The following is a 21363-nucleotide window of genomic DNA, read 5'->3' on the forward strand; positions in this document are numbered from 1 at the left end:
TTTCTTTCTGGCCGGCGGCAGTCGCGTAAACTTTTTAAGCCCCCCTCGCCCGCCCGCCCGCCTTTCCTTTTTTGTTTTGCCACGCTGGTTGGGTGTCCTCGGGCACGGGCGGCTTTCAGAGAGGGGGACAGGGCTGGTTGACATAGTAACTCTCCTTTTTCCTCCCTCGGTGGCTCTCGGGAGGCTCGGCGCTGCGGCGGTGGCGGAGCTGCCTGCTTGGACCGGGCTGAGGTGGGGGCGGGAAGCGACCCCGGCGAGGAAGAGATTCGCGAGGGCCGTTGCGGCCGGATCTTTGGTCCTCCCGATCCAGAAGCGACCTTCTCCAGCCCTCTTTGAAAATGGGGACGCTGCGCCACAGGTAGCCGGAGGAACAGGAGGCGAGTATCGCCGCGAGCCCGGACGATTTGTCTCCTCAGGAGAAGGACCCTTCGAGCCATTTATTTAAATAAAAAACACACTGCTTTTGAAGAACGCCAGCCAAGCTCGCGCGTGTGTCTGGGCGGCGCGCGCGCGCCTGGGTTTGCGTGAGCGAGGGGTTCCCCAAGTGTGCCCCGTTTGGGCTCCGGGGCTGAAGAAGAGGGGCTTTCTCGGGATCCCCCCCAAGAGGAAGCGTCATGAGTCACAGCCAGCTCTACGCGCCTCGGGGGACCAGCTCGCCGGTCGGCGGGGCCCCCAGGAACTACAGCCAGGACTATTTGCTGATGGATTCCGAGGCGTGCGAGGAGAACTGCATGGCACCTTATGCTTACTACCCCGTGTGAGTGCGTTTCCCGCTAAGGAAGTGGGGGGTGCGTGGGGCAGATCCTGGGGCGTGGGGTGAGCTGGGTCGGTTGTGGGGACGGTCCAGGTACAGGCTGCGTAGCCGCCACGTGCTTAACCTAGCTACTAAAGTAACTCGTCTTCTACATTTTGCAGAATACTTTGCCTACTACTACTTAAACGGCCTGGATTCACACAGCACCTTAACCCCTTCCCCCGCCCCCGGAACACTGCCAGCCGAGCCTGTTACGCAAGTGCAGCGGCTAAAGGCCAAGGGAGCCGTGTGAACGCAATCACAAGCTCTTAGGAGTGTTGGCAAGCACACCTCACACCGGCAAAGCGTCGTGGGAACGTGCCAGAGTTTAAGCGAGCCGCTCTTTCTGGAAAGGGAAGGGTGGTTCATTGGGGTCGGGGGAGAGCGCTGGCGGGTATAGGAATGGACTTGCCCTTCTGTGCTCCCCGCAGTGAGTCTCTGCTTCTGACAACTGCGTGGGGGGCAGAAGTGGCGGTGAAGCTCATTTCCGAGGGGCACCTGTTGCATTTCCACCCCTTAAAAAAAAGTGGCTTTGTCGGCAGTTGGAGAAATTATAGAAAACTTAGACACGAGAAGTGATTTCTGCAAAGAAAAGTCGAAGCCTGAAAGGACCTATGGATGATTACTAATTGAATACGGGGGTGTGGGGGGGGGGAGGTATGGGTGATAGGAAGGATGGGACTAGGCTTGTGTGTGTGTTTGTGAGTGTGTATGTGTGCTGCCCAAGCCTTTTAAAGAGACTTGAGGGCCCTGGTGGGGAGCAGAATGCTCATTCCCCCCCCCCCTTCAGTTTTCTTCTCTCTTCATCCTATTTCTACATTTTCCCCTCAGTTATTCTCGTCCGTTAAAGTCAATGGTGCAGGAAATAGGAGCATATGGGGAAACCTGAGAGACACTGAAATAACTCTTGAGATTATGTTTTGTCTGATTAGTTTTACTGCCTATCAAGGCGTAAAACACTGAAGTATGCAGTATTATGGATGGTCCCTCTGTGATTGTCCCCCAGCAAAAAGCCCTGCGTAATGAGGCAAAGAAGTGGCACTCCTTTCTATAGCAGTGTTTGTTTGTGACAAGGGCTGGTGGTGAGAGTGGTTCATGTTCCGTCCTAAGGGTGTGGGGCAGAAGTGGCCTCTGCACAGCTCTCTAGGGGTGTGGAAAGAATGGGGCCATCAGTGGAGCAGCAGTTGCCAACCTCTTACCTTCATGGCACTAACAACAAATAACGTCTAGCTCTCCATGGCAAGGATGAAATTAGATCTGGACTCAGGGAGGCAAATGTAGGGCCAGCATCATACGAAGTCCTACAGTTGCTGATACCATTTGACATAACACTTTTCTTCTTATGGCCCATTGTGCTTATTCCCAGGTAAGACATATCACCGACTAAATGCCACTGCAAATAAGAACATTAAATCCAGGCTTCAAAATTACTTAGCTGTGCTCTGATCCCAGGAAAGGACCAGATGATTCTGCAAGTAAATAAAGGTGTTGTTCTGCCCGCTTCTATTGCTGAATTGGCTGCAAAGCCATCCCACAATGCTGGAGTTCGTTTCACTATTATACTAATATTATACTAATGTTAGGGCAGAGTGGTTGATGCACCCATTTCTGCCCAGGATGGCATACATGTGCTTTGGGTGAATCTGTTATAAGACGCTTTATCTGAAAACAGTATTTATATGTGTGGTAATGGAACAACAGAATGTGAAGTAGAGAGAATCTCTGTAAAAGTGCTTTGTCCCTGATTGTAGATCAGGGGACATAATAGAGGTGAATAACCTGTGGGACAAAAGCAGTGTTATGTGCTTGCTGACAAAACTGCAGCAGGTTGTTGAAAAAGAATGAGTATAATATGGGGGGACCAATACAGTAAAAGAGTCTGTATCTGACATGGAATGATGGCTAGGGAAGCTGCAAATTCTAATCTACATGATATGGTACCAAATTTCTGAACCTTTGCATTTGAAAAACAATGCCATGGGAATTATACGTACAATAGATTACTTCTTAATTGAGGTAGTTAAAATAGAAAGGAAAAGGCGAATTTTTATCATTCTCACATAGCACTTGGATATGAGGAGTGAGAATCTTAATAATCACAAATGGTTACAGGTACATTGGTTGGAAAGGTACGACCTTAACAACCTGGAAGATTTGGGGCAAGACTGCAAGGGGGCAAGACCTGGAGGTGTGCTAGAGGGATTTGGCACAGGGGTTTCTTTCTGCTAGCTTTATGTTGAGAAACCATTCTCGTTATGCTACTAGAAGGAGACTGTCTCTGACTGAAGGCATCATGTGGTAGGGGGCTATTTGGATCAGCACAGTTCTGATTCAGATGCCCTTTCCCCATCTCACATTGTCTGTCTGTCATCCAATATATCCTCACAACATTTGCTGATCAGGATACAGCGATTCCTAGAGTTGATTGGGTCAACACTAATTTTATAGGTCAATACTTTCATGATGCTATTTATTTACAGGTCCTCATTTAGTGACCACAATTAGAACCAGCAACTCAGCTGGTAAGCAAAGCAGTCGCTAAATGAAACCGTGACTGTGCTTATGATCTTATTTCAGCTTTCCTTTCTTTTACAGACCTGCGAAGGTCGTAAATGTGAGGATTGGTCATAAAGTTACTTTTTCATCACCATTGTAACTGTGAGCGGTTGCTAAACAGGGCAGTCACTAAACAAGGACTACCTGTACTTGCTACATTTCTATTTCTCAAATTATCCAAGATGAGGAAAGAAAAATGGGGATGTGGAAGAGGAAGAGAAGATACTTCTTGATATATAAGCATGATATTTGAGCTCAGTTCTGAAAATAAATCCTATGGGACAAAATGGACTTGAGTGTTTGAACAGTTGTAAAAGTATACCTTAAGTGGATGCAAATTGTGTTTAGTTCTAAGGTGTTAGCATCTGGCCAACCTTGTCTGAGCTCAGAAGCCAAACAGGGTTGGGCCTGGTTGGTACTTGGATAGGAGACCTCCAGAGAATACCAGGGCTGCAAGCTAGAGCGGGAAGTTTTAAAAAATCTCAGAAGAAGGTAATGGCAAACACTTCTATATTATTGCCAAGAATATTGTAAGGATATGTGCATGAAATCACTACAAGCTTGACTTGAAGGAGATTACTTTTTTGGTGGACTTAACAAGAGTCACATGTGATGGTGGGAACTGAACATAGTTCTGTATCAAAATGATCCTCCGTGTAGAAATATTGAGGTCCAAAAGTTCTAGGCAAGAACTTACCTCTTTGGCATGCTCCTTTCCTTTGTGGAAGTAATTATCTTGCCTAGCGTTATAGAGATGGTAGATACTGTAACAAAGTGATCATGCTTACTATGTTTTTAAAATTGCTGAAAACCGAGGTCCGGTCAGAAGTATTACAGCTTATAAATCTATTTATAATAATAGTTCACTATGAAAAACACACAGTCAGAAGAAAAAAAAACAAAAATTAACATAAGCATTCAACAAGAATGTAGACTGGGAAAGCAGGAGGAAAATCTGGAAAATATATTTCTGGGAAGTGATAACAAGTGTGCACGGGACGTAGCACCCTGTTGCTTGACTCCTTTCTAATTATGGTCTGTGGGATGAGAAAGATGATATTTGTAGCATTAGTGAATACATATTTTGTTATATTAATCACAGATATGGCATATATTCAGTGTAAAAATATGGTTATGGGCATATTTGGAAATTTAAAAAAACTAATAAAACCCAGTTGCAGTGAATTAACGCTGCTTTCTTCAATGCTAAAGTATCGTAAATACAGGAAAGGGAGAAATGCATACAGAATCAGGTTAAGATTCATTTGCTATTGTGGAACAAAGGAAATATTGCTTCTAAATCTAGAATCAAGGAATCGGGGTTAAAAGGGACTGATTCTACTCCCAGCCCAGTGAAGAAATCCAAATTAAAGCATTCCTGACAGATAGGTGTCTAGCCAGTCATTATTTGAATACACCTAGTGTGGAGTGCCCACCACTTCCTGGGTAATTGGTTCTCTTGCAGAGTGCTGGAAAGCATTTGGCCCAGAGAGATCAGAAAAATCACACACCAGGCATTTCTATAAAAATAAATTTATTTACAGAAAGCTTCTGCATTCACACACGCTCTCAGAGAGGAGAGAGCTCTCTCAGAGAGCTGGTTACTGACTGCAAGGCTAAAATAAAACTGAAACTAAAACAAGTCCAGGCAAGGTTCCTCCCCCAGGCAATGTAGCTATTAACACCTAAATAGAGGACAATTAAATTCGACCTCTTCGCCGGGCCAGAATGATTTGTTACCATAGTAACCTTAATTTCTGTAGCAGAAAACAATATACCACTCCCCTTTTTATGCTATGGAATGAGATGCAGACCAATTTTCTTTGTCAACTCTGTATGTCTTGGTAGAGCAAGAGGTTTGGTTAAAATATCAGCAATCATGTCTTTTAATTAACAATATTTTAACATTATTTCCCCTTTGGCTATCATGTCTTTGATATATGTTTTGTCCTATTCTTGCAGGCTTCAGATTTTGCCATTGCAATGCAAGCTTGATTATCCTCATAAACAGTTATAGGCTGGTTCACTTCCATGCCTATGTCTTTTAACAACTGTTTAAACCATATAACCTCATTACAGGTTTGTGCTAGAGAATAAAACTCTGCTTCTGCAGTGGAAAGAGCAACAAGTGTTTGCTTTCTAGAATGCCAGCCTAAGCTTGACTCAGCAAATTGAATTAAAGTCCCAGAAGTGGATTTCCTGTCACTGACATCTGCTCCCCAGTCAGAATCAGCAAAAGCCTGCAATTTCTCTGTTCCACAGGCATTTAGCTTCAGGCAATAATTTGTTCCTTGCAAATACCTTATTATCCTCTTCAATGCTGCTTTTTCAGTAGATGTAGGCTTCTCTACCTGTCTACTTAAAATGGCCACAGAATTTGAGATATCTGGGCGAGAGTGATTTGCAATGTACAGTAAACTTCCAATTGCAGATCTATATTTCTCTGCCTCAGTTAATTGAGTTTCTCCTATATCTTTCTGAAAATCTGTTATCATAGGAGTAGAGACTGGTTTACAGTCTTGCATATTAAAATCCTCTAGGAGCTTTTGAATCTTACTATGTTGGCTTAACAGAAAGCTACCATCCTTCTCCCTGTGTATTTCCAAGCCTAGGTAATTTGTTACAGTTCCAAGGCTTTTTAATGTGAAATGGCTTTTCATGCAGGCTTCAAAATCAAGCCTTTGTTTTTCTGTTGATGTGAACAGCAGCAAATCATCACAGATACATACAGTCTTGTTTGTCTTTCTTCAGATATACACATGAATCTGCTTTTCCTTTTACAAAACCAAAATTCTGCAGTTTTTCATCTAATTTTTGGTTCCAGGATCTAGCAGCCTGTTTTAACCCATAGATTGACTTCTGCAGTTCACAGACCAGATTCTCCCCTTTTTCATAGCCAGGAGGTTGCTGCATGTATAATTTGTGGTCTAAATCACCATAGAGAAATGCAGCTTGAATGTCATAGTGGTGAACTGACATTCCTTTCAGTGCAGCAACTTTTAACAGTAATCTAATTGATTCACCTTTAGTAACTGGTGCAAAAGACTTGTCAAAGTCTAAATCTTTCCTTTGAGTGAACCCTTTTGCAACTAACCTTGCTTTATATTTTTCGATTTTGCCATCAGCATCCCTTTTCAGTTTGAAAACCCACCTACAACCTAAACAGCGTTCATTGGCAGGTAGATTTACCAGTTTCCATGTTTTATTTTCTTCCAAGGATGCTAATTCTTGTTGCATGGCAGAATGCCAATTTTGTGCAGTCTCGGGTGGTAAAGCATTCACTTGCTCTAAAGACTCAGGTTCTGTGAATATGTGAAAAGCATTTACTGTTTCAGCCTGAAAACATGAAGGAGGAATGCCTTTATTACTCCTCTGAGATCTGCGAGGTAATACAGGGCTTAAATTTTGACTCCTATCACTTTCCTGAGAAGCATCTGTCTCATCAGACAGATCTTCAGTTTGCTTTGTCTTTATCAGGCAAAAGATCACTATCATCAAGTCCTTGCTGTTCTGTTGTAGATAGATCAACTGGAGAGCTAGAATTTAATCTCCCCCAGTTTTGTTCAGCAAACGAAGCGCTTTTGCTAATTATTAATTTCTCTCCTACTATGAATCTGTAGCTCCTTTGGCTTTGTTCATAGCCAACAAAGATGGCTTTCTCTGTTGTGGGGCCTCTTTTCCTTCTCTATTGTTTTGGAATATGAACCCAAGCAGTGCTACCAAACACTCTAAGATGGTTTACCTTTGGTTTCACACCATAAAACAAATGGAATGGAGTGTCCTGAATCACAGAGTTATACAATCTGTTTTGTACATAACAGGCAGTAGATATTGATTCTGCCCAATACTTAAAAGATAAATGTGAATCTTTAAGCATGCATTCCATCACATTTTGCAAGGTTCTGCCCTTTCTTTCAGCAACACCATTTTGCTGAGGGGTGTTAGGGTTAGAAAAAATTTGTTCTATCCCCTTTTCTGCTAGGAACCTTTTGAATTTGTGAGAAAGGTACTCTCCTCCTCTATCACATTGGAGTGCAGATACAGGCCCAGGGAATTTTCCATTTGCCCATGTCACAAAACCTTTAAATTTCTCAAATGCCTCATCTTTGTGTTTTAAAATGTAGATAAATGTGTATCCTGAGAAATCATCAATGATGGTCATTGCATACCTTGCTTGTCCAAGACTTGGAGCAAAAGGACCAATAATGTCAGAGTGTACAATTTCCAAAGGTCTAGTTGTAACTCTGTCACTGTGCTTACTCACAGGAGCTTTTAGTGTTTTGCATTCTTTGCAAACTACACAATCTAAGTATTTATCACAGGGTTTTATCCTTAGGTCAGCACACAGCTGTGGCATTTGTGCTATATACTTGAAATTAGCATGACCAAATCTCCTGTGCATCAGGTGTACACATTGGTCATGATATGGAGTGTTGCCAACTGCAGCCTTGCAGCTTGGCTTCCTTGCATTTTGCACAATGTACGAGGAGTCTTTTAACATACCAGTAGCACACAATTTCCCATTTTTACATATCTCACAACCATTTTTCTTAAATGTTATGACATACGCTGTTGCAGCCAATTGTGCCACAGATAAAAGGTTTGATATTAAATTTGGAACATACAGCACACCTTTTACAGTTTCTCCTAAGCAGGATAAATACAAGTCACCTTGTCCCATAATTTTGGTCACAGACCCATCAGCCAAAGACACACTTTGTCTTTCAGTTTTAGACAGTGACACAAAAGAGCTTTTACAATTACATAAATGACAATTGGCCCCAGAATCTAACACCCATACATCAGAATTACCCTTCTCAGCAACCTGTGCAATTTGGGTTGTCTGAAGAGCCTTCTTCCGTGTTGCCCTTGTGTTCTTCTTCTCTGTCCTTCTACTCTTGGGTCTCAAGGCACAGTCTTTCTGCAAATGTCCAGCTGAACCACAAGTGAAGCATTGCTGGCTGGCTAGCGCTGTAGCCTCAGCTTCTTTTCCCTTCTTTTCCCTTGTTTTCTGATGCTGCAGCTTTCCAGAAGAGATGGGGGGGATCTTTCCTCTCTCTTCTCCCATTCAGCGAGTAAGCACTGTGTAACATACAATGGAGTGAGGTCTGCTTCAGGCATAGCCTCCAGGGTACAAATCAGCGTGTCCCACGTTTCATTCAGTGAGGACAGCAGGATATAGGATTTTGTGAGAGGGGTAAATTCCATTCCTCTCTCCTGCAACTCAACAGACAGCTGCTGAATATAATGCAGGTGCTCAGGAAGGCTATCTCCTTCTGCTAGGTAGGCTTTGTACAGCTTTTTTGTCAGGGTAACTTTATTCCCTGCTGTTGCCTTTACATAAACGTCTCTCAAAGCGTCCCAGATTTGCTTTGCAGACTGCATGCCTCGCACGTGCACTAGCTGATTGCCCTCAACTCCCAGGATAATGGTGGCTCTAGCCCGCTCATCCTGTCTCAGCCATTCAGCACTGGGATTTTGGGGGGCTTGCTCACCAATTGGCAGCCAAAGATTCTCTCTGCGAAGATACATCTCCATCTTCAGGGCCCAATTCAAATAGTTGGTCTCTGATAGGCACTCCAGAAGCATCACTGAGGGCTGGGAGGTAGCCATGGCTTCTTCCTTCTTTTGCAAGTCACCTCAGCTGGCTTCTTTGTCCTGTAGACCAGCAGTTGCTGGAAAATCTCCAGGCGGCTGCAAAGAAAAATCTTCACAGGTCTTTCCTACCTGCCTTTAAATTGTGCATGAGGTGTGGAGCTGATCTCTCTGCTCTCTCTGGGGTTTTACTGGGTTTCTTACTGGGTTTACCGGGCCCATAACCTTTTGCAGAGTGCTGGAAAGCATTTGGCCCAGAGAGATCAGAAAAATCACACACCAGGCATTTCTATAAAAATAAATTTATTTACAGAAAGCACAAAAACATATTTACAGGCTTCTGCATTCACACACGCTCTCAGAGAGGAGAAAGCTCTCTCAAAGAGCTAGTTACTGGCTGTAAGGCTGAAAGAAAACTGAAACTAAAACAAGTCCAGGCAAGGTTCCTCCCCCAGGCAATGTAGCTATTAACACCTAAATAGAGGACAATTAAATTCAGCCTCTTCACCTGGCCAGAATGATTTGTTACCATAGTAACCTTAATTTCTGTAGCAGAAAACAGTATACCAACAGGTTCTACTGTGGGACAGTTTTAAATTTGTTTTTAACTCTAGCATTTGGCTGGAATCTATCTTCCTGTTCTGTACTCTAGAACCACAGAGAACAGGTCTGAACCTTCTGTGTGACACACTTTCTCTATTTAAAGAATGTTACCATATTCCCCTGTCTCCTTTTCTTCAGATAAATACATCCATCTCCATCAATTTCTGTTCGTATTTTTTAGTCCCCTGATCATCTTCAGTGCCCTTCTTTGAATCTAGCTTATCTAAATACTTTTCATAGTGTGATGCCCCAAACTGGATATAATTCTTTAAGTGGAATCTGCCCAATACAGTGCAATGGTTACTCCTTGTGAATTGCAAACTATGCAGCCCAAAACTGCATTTGTCTTTTTGTAGCCACATCACAATGTTAAACCATACTGAGATTGCAGTCAGATATCTATAACAGTTACAGTACATCTGCAGTATACCTATGTGTATCAGAGTAAGGGTAGATGGGTTAATGTATGTAATGTAACTGTAATGATTTCATCTTGGCTGTTCTTCATAGCTCAATCTCCAACTCACGTGTAAAGATTTAACAGAAAATGCAGATGGTTTGAACTGTCTTCCAGTGGTAAAGTAAAACTTAGTTTTGGCATTTACACTGTAATAAACTTTGCCTCTATGTCTAGCTTCCACTGTCTGCAGTACAAGGTGCAAAATGTTGATGCTTAGTTTGGGATGTAGGTCACCATAATCTCAGTACTTTTCATGTTAAAAAAACAACAACAACCTTGGCACAATATCTCACATTCCCCTCTATTTCACTGCCAAACTAGGTCTCTTCTGTATTATCAAGAATACAGTATACTCAGATTTAACCTTTTATCAGTTCTGTTTTAGACTGTCTTGAATAAAGCTGAAAACAAGTGGTGGTGTCATCCCATATAATAAATTAGAAATATGTTGAAGAACCTCACCTAAATTGGAATCTGTAGGATAGGATTCCTGGCATAAACAATTTTTAGAATAGGGTAGCCCAGAAAAATAGTTCTTGAAAAAAAATGGATTTTAGGAACAAAGATTCAGAGAAATTTGATGAAAGGATGTACAACATTTTTTTTAAGCTGAGAGATGCCTTTGGCCTTTGGTTGTGCTTAGGAAGCCACAGTTTACAAAGTTGGTAGAACCAGGGTCAAGAAGAGATGACATCAGATCAAAAACTAACATTTAAATATATTAAATTGATTAACTAAATTAATATGATCATTCCCCATGTATTTATTAATTCTTCCCTCCAGTCACATTAAATTTGTTGGCAATTTGGAAGGTCATGTGTGGCCTTCAGATCTGATGCTATGCACCTCTGAATTATATGGATTTTCAATATGACCAGTATAAAACACATGGCTTCCAATTTCTTAATTTAGTCACAATGTCTTACATATAATAATCTTCCCTAGAGAACAAGAAGTAATTATACCATAAAGTATGGCAAGAATCTAGAATTTTCAGAGATGGCTGTAGGAGACATGCTTTCTATCTCACTAATAGTCTGTCTTTGTATTTTAACTACTAAATGTGAGTCATTTTGTTATCCACCTCCTCTGATTTATACAAGCTGAACTTGCCAGAATATATGAATATAACCTAGCACAGTTTTGGAGTGCTGGTGTGAGGAAGCAGCAGATTTTGATGATGAAGTTTAGGGCTCTAAGGGCAGATACTCAGAATAACAGTGTTGGAAGAGGTCACTGAATTCAACCCCCTGCTTAGTACAGGATTTCAGATCAAGCCATCACATAGCAATATCTGTCTGGCCTGGTCTGTCTAACCAGCTGAACATATCTCAGGGAAACAGGCCCCCAACACAACAGAATCCCTCTCCAAAGAAATATGAACTCTCATTTAATTCTGTTAAATATTATTAAGCAAGTGTTGTAATGTTATCTGAAAGACTTTAAGTTTGGGAGCATCTGAAGAATAACTACTAATGCCTATGGGTTTAAGAACAGTGACAAAAATAATAATTTTACTGGTTCAGTTCATTATAAGGAATTGAGGTAGACTGGAAAAGATGAAGATAAACTAGGTGAGTTGGGATTAGGTAAGAGACTGGATGAATGTCACTATGGTTGGCTACCAACGTTTTCCATTTTGGCTCATTCTTGGTGCACTGGACTGCAATACCCAACAGCGTATCAGATGTTAGCTGGGAGTGATGGGAGTTGTAATCCAATATATCTGGAAGGCAATCTGTTTGGGGAAACGGTTACAGACAGCTATCACAGTACACTAAGGGAGGGAATGGAAAAGGCTTTTTTGAAATTGCTTCCTGCTCTTAGAATGTTCTCTGTAGAAAGCTTACTTGGTGACTGTTTGAAAAGCTTTGCAAACCCTAGTGTCAGCGGGAAAACCTCCCAAAAGAATTCCAATTCACAAGGTTCGATGATACAGAGAAAAGAGTTTATTTGTAACGCATTTGCAAAGGCGGGTTCCCTCCATGCAGGTGCAGGAAAGAACCAAGAACAAGGTTAACACCAACTTTTTATACCCTAATCTGTCCTCCCCCTCTTGTTGAGGGCTCAGCTCACAATCTTCTTGTTTCCCAAGCATTCTTGAGTTAGTTACTAAGTTTATGTGTTTATGTGTCCGGGATGATTCTGCCATCCTTATCTCTTCCTCCTTTCAAAGGCTAATCCCACTCAAACACCTCTTTATAGACGCCAGCTACTCTACACAATCAGCTATAAATTCCTAACCTAAACGGCTCTATCTAACACGCATATCCTCAGCCCCACGGGTTCAGGGTCCGGTCACCCACCTGTAGCTAACTCCCTTTTTCTTCTCTCATGAGTTTGAGGCACCTTCAGGGGATGCTCTTCACCCCCCCCTCACAACTCCCCCCTTTTTCTCTTACTTCCTTACTGCCTCAAACTCAAGCAACATCTGATGCTCCGTCCTCCACTTCAAGCTGTCACACAGTCCTTTCCTCATCTGAATACATGCAGGGGCACATTGAATACAACAGCATATTAATATGCATAAGCAAACTACAGCTATAATCACAAAGCAAAGCTGTTTTATCCACCCAAACCCTGGTAACCAGTCCCATAGCCAGCTCCAATCATCATCTTCTCCCAGGTTTTCATTTCCCCATTGTTGATAATGCCGTTTAACTGAAGCTTCCACCTCTTGGATGGTGTGAGTTATAGGCACCAGCCCATAAGGCTAACAAATCCATACAAGTGGATTAACCGTAGTTCCATACTACAGGTAGGCTGGATTTCAGAACTGTATCCTAATCCCTTTTCATATGGAAATAGAAATTCCCTATTGTGCTAAATTGAGTTTTCAAAGCTTCCCTTGAACCCTGTGACTCTCTTTTCCAGGTTCAGGGACCCGTATGGTCATCAAAACTACAAGGTATTAGACAAAAGTTCAGGCGCATTTTTCTTTTTCCGCACAGTCCAGTGTCCAGCAGTATTTGGCAACACCAGTGTCTTCTTTAGGGTTTCTCCCAACTCAGTTGCCGACTCCCCTCTGTCTGGTTTAACTCGATTTCCAGACTTAAAAGGATGCGTCTGCTATTCCAACAGGAGGGCTCTGTGTTCCTGTAGATAGGGAGACAAGGACAAGACTTGCGCAGATAACTGTTTCAAATACTTGCAGACAAATTTCCTCCCCATGGCATGCATGTCTCCTACTTCTCCACTAAGAATTCCAAGATAGAGTCACCCATCTCAAATGGATTGACTCCTTGTCTTTTCTTAGGAGCAATCCAGAGACTTAGTATTGTTACCACAAAGGCCTGTGTCCATGTTCTAGTCACACAATCCCCCAAAGCGTTTGTCCCATGTGACCAGATTGGTAGGTGTAGTTTTGGATATATCTAAGCACTACTTTGGATAAAACTAACTTTCTTGCCAATAACTTCCTTAAAATCAAAACTTATAAAACAATCACCACAAAAAGAAAGCATTGACATAAGAGTTTATCTAGTGTTTGGACTGTTTCCATAACCAAAATTGTCAAAACAAAAACAAAAACAAAAATTCAGATAGATCATACCAGTCCATGGAAGCTCTACTTAAAACCATACATTGTCCAAAATTTTCCCTCTCTCTCTCTCCTGTTTTTATCATCATGTGCTATGTTGAGGAGTGATTAAAATTTAAGCCATATAAAATTTATAAAAAACACACACACTTTTCTAAAACTGGAATGCCAGGGGCAGAGCAGAGTGAAGCTGTGAGAGCAAAGGGGTGCCCCCCCCCTCACTCTGAGTCATTGCTTCTCTGAAACTGCCCACATTCCCCCCCTCACAAGAGGAGTAATCATTTCCTTCTACAGCAGAACGAGAAATCTCTGAAACTTAAAAGATTGTCTCTGATGTGTGTAAAGGCACTGCAAAAGGAAGAATCCTAAAAAGATGGGGAAGTAAAGGATCTTCTATAAAAGCATTGCCCCTCCCCTCTGTCACCCTTCTGTCCCCTCATCTGGATCCTCAAGCCTGTAACAAGCAGGCAAGAGGCAGACTGAAGGGGGGAGTTTGGGTGAGACTGGGCAAATAATGAAACACACATACTCCTCAAACAATTAAAAAACAAACAAAACAAATGGGAAAGGATTGACAAAAACCTTTCAACTTTCCCATCATATGCATTCAAATTACGTAAATCACAACACACACACACACAAAACCTAAAGAATAGACTCACACAATCTCTCAACTCTCCTTTCACAACTCAAAACAGTTTCTCAACCTTACATGTACGCGCACATTCAGACAAACAAATGCTCTCAAAAAGAAAACTGCACACCAATGCCTCAACAGGCTGTTGCCACATGCAATCCATCACAGCCCTGCAGGAACACAGAAACTCTTCCTCCCTGCCTCTCAGCCAGGAGAAAGGAATGCTTTATTAAAAGGGCGATAGCTCCCATCAAGATGAATTTAGCCGCTCCCAGGCCTATTGGAGACAATCCACACTCAACTGCCCTATTGTGATTCAACTCAACTCCCCTCCCCAGAGAGCCTGCGCCTCTCCAGGTCCTTTCCGCGCCTGTCTGTTTCCCGAGCCCTCCATTCCACGGAATACCTCCTCGACCCAATCTTCCGAGGACTCCCCCTGCCTCCCCCTCTTTGGGGCCGCAAACCTTGAGCTACAAACAAGGCATGTCATCTTTCTTTTTCTTTCTTTCTTTCTTTCTTCCTGGGGTTGCCCTGTAAACACCCTGTTTATTTATGAGCTCCGCCAGCACCCCCCTTTTTCTGGCAGCTCAGTATAGTCTACCTGTGCCCTTTGAAACGGCCAGGAGGCTAACGGTCGCCCCCCCCCGCCTCTCTTTCTTTCTAGCTGCCTTTTTGTTGACTTTTAAGCAAATGAAGCATTTCCAGCACACACTATGGGCTATGGTCCACATAGTTAAGCACCAAAACCTTCCTTTCACTGCATCTACCAAAGCATCGGTTCCCCAATGCCCTCCTTCATGCACTTTTTCCAGAATTCCCCTCATAACCTCGGGAGATACTACTTCTACCCCTCCTTCCGTTTGCCATCCTTTCTCTGTTTCTCTGCAACCCTCCTCTCTTAACTTTTTCTTTCCTTGCTCAGTGGGTTTCCAGACCGGGCTCTCTGGAGGGTCCGAAATTGGCACCGCCACCATTTGTAATTCCAATTGGCCAGCGGCCTCCTTTGCCCATTATCTGCCCACCGATTTCCCACCACCTCTGGGCTATGGCCGCTCTGATGAGCTGGTATATCGCTGCGCCGACCAACTCGGAGGCAAAGCTCCCTCTCTATCACTTCCCCATTCCCTTCAACAATCGCAAAACCCGACTTCCTCTTTCCCTCTTCTACTTTGCTTGACCCATCCACAAACCATCTTTCTCCGGTGCTTAATTGTGGTGTTATTACAGGGAAAAACTTTTTTCCCTTTTGTCCCCTTCTAACCATATTTTTCCAAAATTGTGTACCACCCCATAGGCATTCTTTCTCTCAAGTCATCTCAACATCACAAGTTCATTCTTATTTCTCCTTCACTTTATTTAATTCACTTTTACCCAATTCCCTTCCACACAAATTAAATTGGTCACCTACTCACAGCACTGAACACATGGCACAATCAAATCCCATGTCCCTCCATTCACAGCAAAGCCAAAAATTTGGAAGACCCACAGCCTGGCCAGGGCTATGGATTTCCAAAAACCTGAAGCATTCCCCCTTCTACTGTGGAGGAGTTCAGTTCCTCTAAAGGGACAGGCTCACGTTTAACTCCTTAAGGGACAAGCTCACATAGCTTTTTTCTCCCTTCCTTCCCTCTTCAGACTTTCTCTCCTCAGCTCAGGACAGATGCCCATGCCACACACACACATGAGCACACACACACACTCTCTGCACCATTTCCCTCAACAAATATACATACCAATACACAGGCAACTACCTACAAACGGAAAACATTTTCACATACTCATACAAATTCTGACAGTCCTGAAGGACTCCCAGGATTGATTTCTACCAGTTCTCTTCTTCCCCGCCATTTCCACACAGATACTTTCCTCATCTCTGAGTGGCGGCGTCCTGCTGTGTTCCCTTTGTTCCATAACCTCCCTTATTGTTGCTACCATGATCCTGTCCTTCTGCTTACGTTTTTCTCTATTTCTTTTAAGAAATCCTCTATACTCTCCTCAGCCCATCTTGCTTACTGCCTTCTCTCACCCTGATCCTTGATCAGCACTAGCCCCTCTCGACCCTCTGATTGTTTTACACCCAAGGTAGAGTACTCCAGCCCACGCTGGATTTGCTTTCCAGCAATTTTAAGCCTCTGACTGTCGGGGGCAAAACCGGGCCGGCCTCCCAGCAAGCGCTGGCTAGTTTTAAAGTCCGACCTCAACCTATGGCATCGAGACGAGTTTAAAAAGGCATTCCTCATCGCTGCTGTCCTCTTTACTTACAAAAATGCCTGTGGGCGGGTCTGGCCCTTCCCAAGACACGTTACCAGACTTCTACATGAGGCACCTGGTCCGTGAGACCATGTTCCACAATATAGTTCTTTAATTGAGTGATCCAATACCCATCGGACATCTCATTGGGATCCCAAAAATAGGGACATTCGGGATCGACCAATGGGTATTTTGGCCACTGTTTTGTGCACAGCTTAATCATCATCACCTTCTCTAATCCTCTGGTATACCTTTTTCAGCCATGGCATGCTCCACTGGTTTATAACCAGTCCTAAGGGCACATCCGGATCTGGCCCTCTGCTGGATCCTACTCGATTGCCAGCCTCCAGTCTCCTAGGCAGTTTGCTCTGTTCTTTCCCCATGACTGACCGTTCTTCTCACTGATCTCGCCCCGAGGACTCCAGCACACGCTGGATGCGAATTATAAGCCCTCTCCTTTTCGGCAAGATCTTATCAGACTCCCAGCAGACGCTGGCTATTTTTAAAGTCTGACTCCTTCAACACCCACCCCCGATGGAGCACTACAGCCGACCTGAGGCACCGGACTCTCACGGCTACCTGCAGGAACTGCGACTGTTTAACCACCCACACAAAGGGTCCCTTGGTCAGTCACGTCCTCCCACAAGCCTTACAACTCACCTATTCCAGCTCTCGTCAGAGCCTACGACTGGACAACGCTCAACTGATCCTCCTCGATCAGTTGGCCTCCAACCGGTTGGTCTTCTCCACCCGCTGCTCCGCCAGCTGGGCTTCGCTTCTTTTCTCTGGATCGTCGCTCTGTATAGGGACCTGGGCAGGCGGTCCTGAGGGGTCTCGAATAGGGACACTTCAACAATGGGAAGCGGTGGCCACTTACCCTCTCACTGCAACCCCTCTGGATCGGTCCTGAACCTCAGGCTCCTGGCTGGCTCGCCAAATTGTCAGCGGGAAAACCTCCCAAAAGAATTCCAATTCACAAGGTTCGATGATACAGAGAAAAGAGTTTATTTGTAACGCATTTGCAAAGGCGGGTTCCCTCCATGCAGGTGCAGGAAAGAACCAAGAACAAGGTTAACACCAACTTTTTATACCCTAATCTGTCCTCCCCCTCTTGTTGAGGGCTCAGCTCACAATCTTCTTGTTTCCCAAGCATTCTTGAGTTAGTTACTAAGTTTATGTGTTTATGTGTCCGGGATGATTCTGCCATCCTTATCTCTTCCTCCTTTCAAAGGCTAATCCCACTCAAACACCTCTTTATAGACGCCAGCTACTCTACACAATCAGCTATAAATTCCTAACCTAAACGGCTCTATCTAACACGCATATCCTCAGCCCCACGGGTTCAGGGTCCGGTCACCCACCTGTAGCTAACTCCCTTTTTCTTCTCTCATGAGTTTGAGGCACCTTCAGGGGATGCTCTTCACCCCCCCCTCACACTAGGAAACCTTTTCTATTTTTGCAAGGGTTTTTCTGGGCAGTTCATGTCTCTTTTATCTCAAGTGCTTTAAAAAAAGTTCTTTGTGGATTTACTATATATTTTATTTTGTCTGTGTGTGTGTGTGTGTGTGTGTGTAGTAAAAAAGTTAATAAAGTGTCCTCTGAGTCAAGCTTGAGTCATACAGTTTTTCTTTATTTTTGCAATAGTGTGGATATGGTTTGCCACTGTTCTGAGATTTTTTTCCGATTTTCACAGCATAATCTGTAGTCCTGGGATTCCTCATACCAGAACTAACCAGATCCAGCTCTGCCTTGCATTTTGAGGTCTGCCACATTCATACTTCCCCAAAAGTCTCATTGGATATGGTTGCATGGAAAAACTAATGGAAGGATTGTAGTACAGTTATAAAACAGGCACTTTGGCTGCTTAGTATTTAGCACATCATGTTAAGCTACTCATTTAAACATGGATAATCTGCTGTTGGTGGGATTCGCACGACATAATAAACCCAAAGCCTAAACAAAAGCATTATGGTTTTATGTGATGTGTTAAATTAACCTTTTGTGACTTTCCTATCTTATCTCTGGTATCAGTAATAAAAAAAAACTGTGAAAGTCAATCAGTGTGAAAAGGACAGCAATATGAACAAGTAAAAATCACTTCTGCTGCTCTACTACTACTACTACTAATAAAAATGGTATATATTTTCTTTAATGGATAAGACAATTTTAGATCTGAAGTTAAGTTCCCTGCTCCAAAATCACATTTCTAGCCCAAAACCACAGAGATAAGGCATCCTGGACTATGAAAGTAAGCAAACTTGATAAAACATTTTTTACTCACGTGCTTCAGCTCCACTGATTATTGTCTGTTCATAATGGAAAAATGCAGGGAAAACATTTTGCTTGACTACTGCAACAAACCCTACATTGCACCCTACATGCCCTTGAAGACTACCCAGAAGCTTCAACTGGTCCAGAATGCAGTGGCATGGACAGCAGTGGGCATGCCTGCAGGGTTAATGTGCTCTGGATTTGTTTGATTAAACAATGCAGGAACCCCAGAAACACACCTTCTCTGTTGCAGCATCTGTGTTCTGGAATGAGGTTCCCTCTGAGATCCAGGTGGCCTCACCTTGCTGGTGTTTTGGAGACCTGGCTGTTGAAGACCTGACTCTTTGCCCAGACCTTTGGTTAAAATGGGTATAACCCTTTGCAAGGAGTGAGTGTTTTGTTGCTGCCTTTTTCTTTTTGCCATTTCTTGTTCTTTGTATTTTTACAATTGTATTTACATCGGACAGTGTACCAAATCTACTAAATAAATAAATAAAATGAGCACATGGGTGCTGTTATCAGATCCATTAGTAAAAGCAGAATATAAATGTACTGAATAAAAATAAAGAAATAATAGATAAAAGTGGAAATCTTTGGGCTGGGGTTGTAATTGATTGAAACAGCGCATTGGATCCAGATTGAGTCATTGCTAACTTGTTCCGTTGATTTCAATGGGTCTGTTGCAAGGATGACTATGTCAGAATCTAATTCAGGAAGTCTAAAGTGAAATCAGTGGATATTTTAACAAACAAATAAGCAAGCCATTAGGATCCTACAAAGATCTGTACTGGAAATTTAGAAGGAGATGATAATATCAGGGACAGAAATAGGATAGCAAAAGTGTGTGAGAGGAGTGGGGAAGGCTAAAGTGGAGGAGGAGATACAACTAGCGCAGATGAAATTCTGAAATGGAGAAAATCTAAAAAAGTGAGATAAAGTGGGATGGAAAGAAGATAGATATGCTAGAGGTGAAAAAAATTACATATAATTAGAGCAAGATACTAAAGAAATAAACCTGAGGAGGAGGAGGAATGCTTATAGCAATGAGCCAGATGGTTTGAACAGAGATATTCCAAATACTCTGTAGATGTGACAAGTGGGAAGGTGAGTAAACAAGGTAAGAGGATAGTTGAGATGACACACATTAGCTCCAATATCAGAAGCACTATATGCCGCTGAATATCAGTTGCTGGAGAACACGACATGCAAATGTGAGTAGATCAATAGGTACCGCTTCGGCGGGAAGGTAACGGCATTCTGTGTCGTCATGCCGGCCACATGACCCGGAAGTGTCTATGACAACGCCGGCTCCAAGGCTTAGAAACGGAGATGAGCACCGCCCCCTAGGGTCGGACACGACTGGACTTTACGTCAAGGGAAACCTTTACCTTTACCTATCCGACTCCTAGTGGCATCTGGTTTGGAAACGATATACTGGGTTAGCTGGATCTTTTGTCTGATCAGACAGAATTCTTACATTCTTATGTCTTCTTAAAGAATGTCTATAGTAAAGAAGAACAACTAAAATAAAATAGTTTTTCCTTCCATTTGTCCAAAGCCTGGACATCAGAGGCAATGATTAACTGTTGGTAAGGATTATATTCCTATCAAATTATCTTCAGAGTGAAAGAAAGATATGACTTGTAATTTTATAGATGCAGAATCTTAATGGCATGTAATCAAAAAGTTATAATAAAGGTTCATGGTACAGTGGGTATAGAACATTTAGCATTTTACAGGTGGCCTTTGCTTAACAACCACTTGTTCAGCGACTGTTCGAACTTGTGTGGTGCTGAACGAGTGGTACTTATGACCAGTCCTCAAAGTTCCAGCCATCGCAGTATCCCTGCAGTCACATGATCATGATTCGGGCATTCAGCTCATGATTACAGTGTTGCAGCGTCATGTGGTTGCCATGTGCGACCTTCTTTGCTGGCTTCCTACAAGCAAAGTCAGTGGGGAAGCTGGCAGGAGGTCACAAATGGCCGACATGTGATGTCATTGGCTTAATGACAGTGCAGGATTCGCTTAACAATGGCAACCGGAAGTGCTGGAACTTGCATCCCTAAACCACGTGGTCACGTGATATTGCACTTTATGGCTGCATTGCTTAGCTATGGAAATTCTGGTCCCAGTTGCCATTATCAACACATGAAAAGCAAGCAAGCTAATCTAAAGTAAAACAAATTTTAGGTTTCTCTGACACTTAATTTACAGTGCTTGTGACACGTATATGAAGGGCCATTTTGATGTATTCTTCCTACCTCCTGAGCATCCGTAAAGGTGACATAACTTCTTACCTCTTTCTTATTACGTTTTAAAAAATCTTATGAATCTGCTGGTTTAAAAGGCTACAGACTTAAATGTTGGAGTGCCTAAGTTGAAAAGTCTGAAATGGGCTGCTGTAGTGGGCAGAAGGAATGGCCTTGAAGGACAGGAGGAAGAATGGCTACCAAGGCAATGGTCAGATAAAAGGGGCCTGAGCCCAGGTCAAGGAAGTAACTTGAGAAAACATCTCAGATGAGCCCCTCCCTAGTTCACACAGAGATGAAGGGAGGGAGGGGCAAGCATATTTAGACCTGCAAGAGTGATGTCAGCCCTACCAGTTAGACCAGAGTAAGATACTAATGCAATATAGGTCAATATTACTTGTATTG

The 21363-nt window shown here is 43.1% G+C and overlaps 1 protein-coding gene across 1 annotated transcript in view; it reads left to right on the plus strand.

The window, feature by feature from the left end:
- The first annotated feature begins 464 nt into the window (after positions 1-464).
- The window catches only part of TRPC6 (transient receptor potential cation channel subfamily C member 6), a 72062-nt gene continuing 51163 nt past the window's right edge, over positions 465-21363 (plus strand). The window contains exon 1 of the mRNA XM_063305861.1: positions 465-757. Within this exon, the coding sequence (XP_063161931.1) occupies positions 615-757 (143 nt within the window). The 5' untranslated portion in view covers positions 465-614. The remainder of the gene's footprint in view (positions 758-21363) is intronic.

Source organism: Candoia aspera, chromosome 5 (assembly GCF_035149785.1).
Source record: "Candoia aspera isolate rCanAsp1 chromosome 5, rCanAsp1.hap2, whole genome shotgun sequence".
In the NCBI taxonomy this organism is placed as follows: Eukaryota; Metazoa; Chordata; class Lepidosauria; order Squamata; family Boidae; genus Candoia; species Candoia aspera.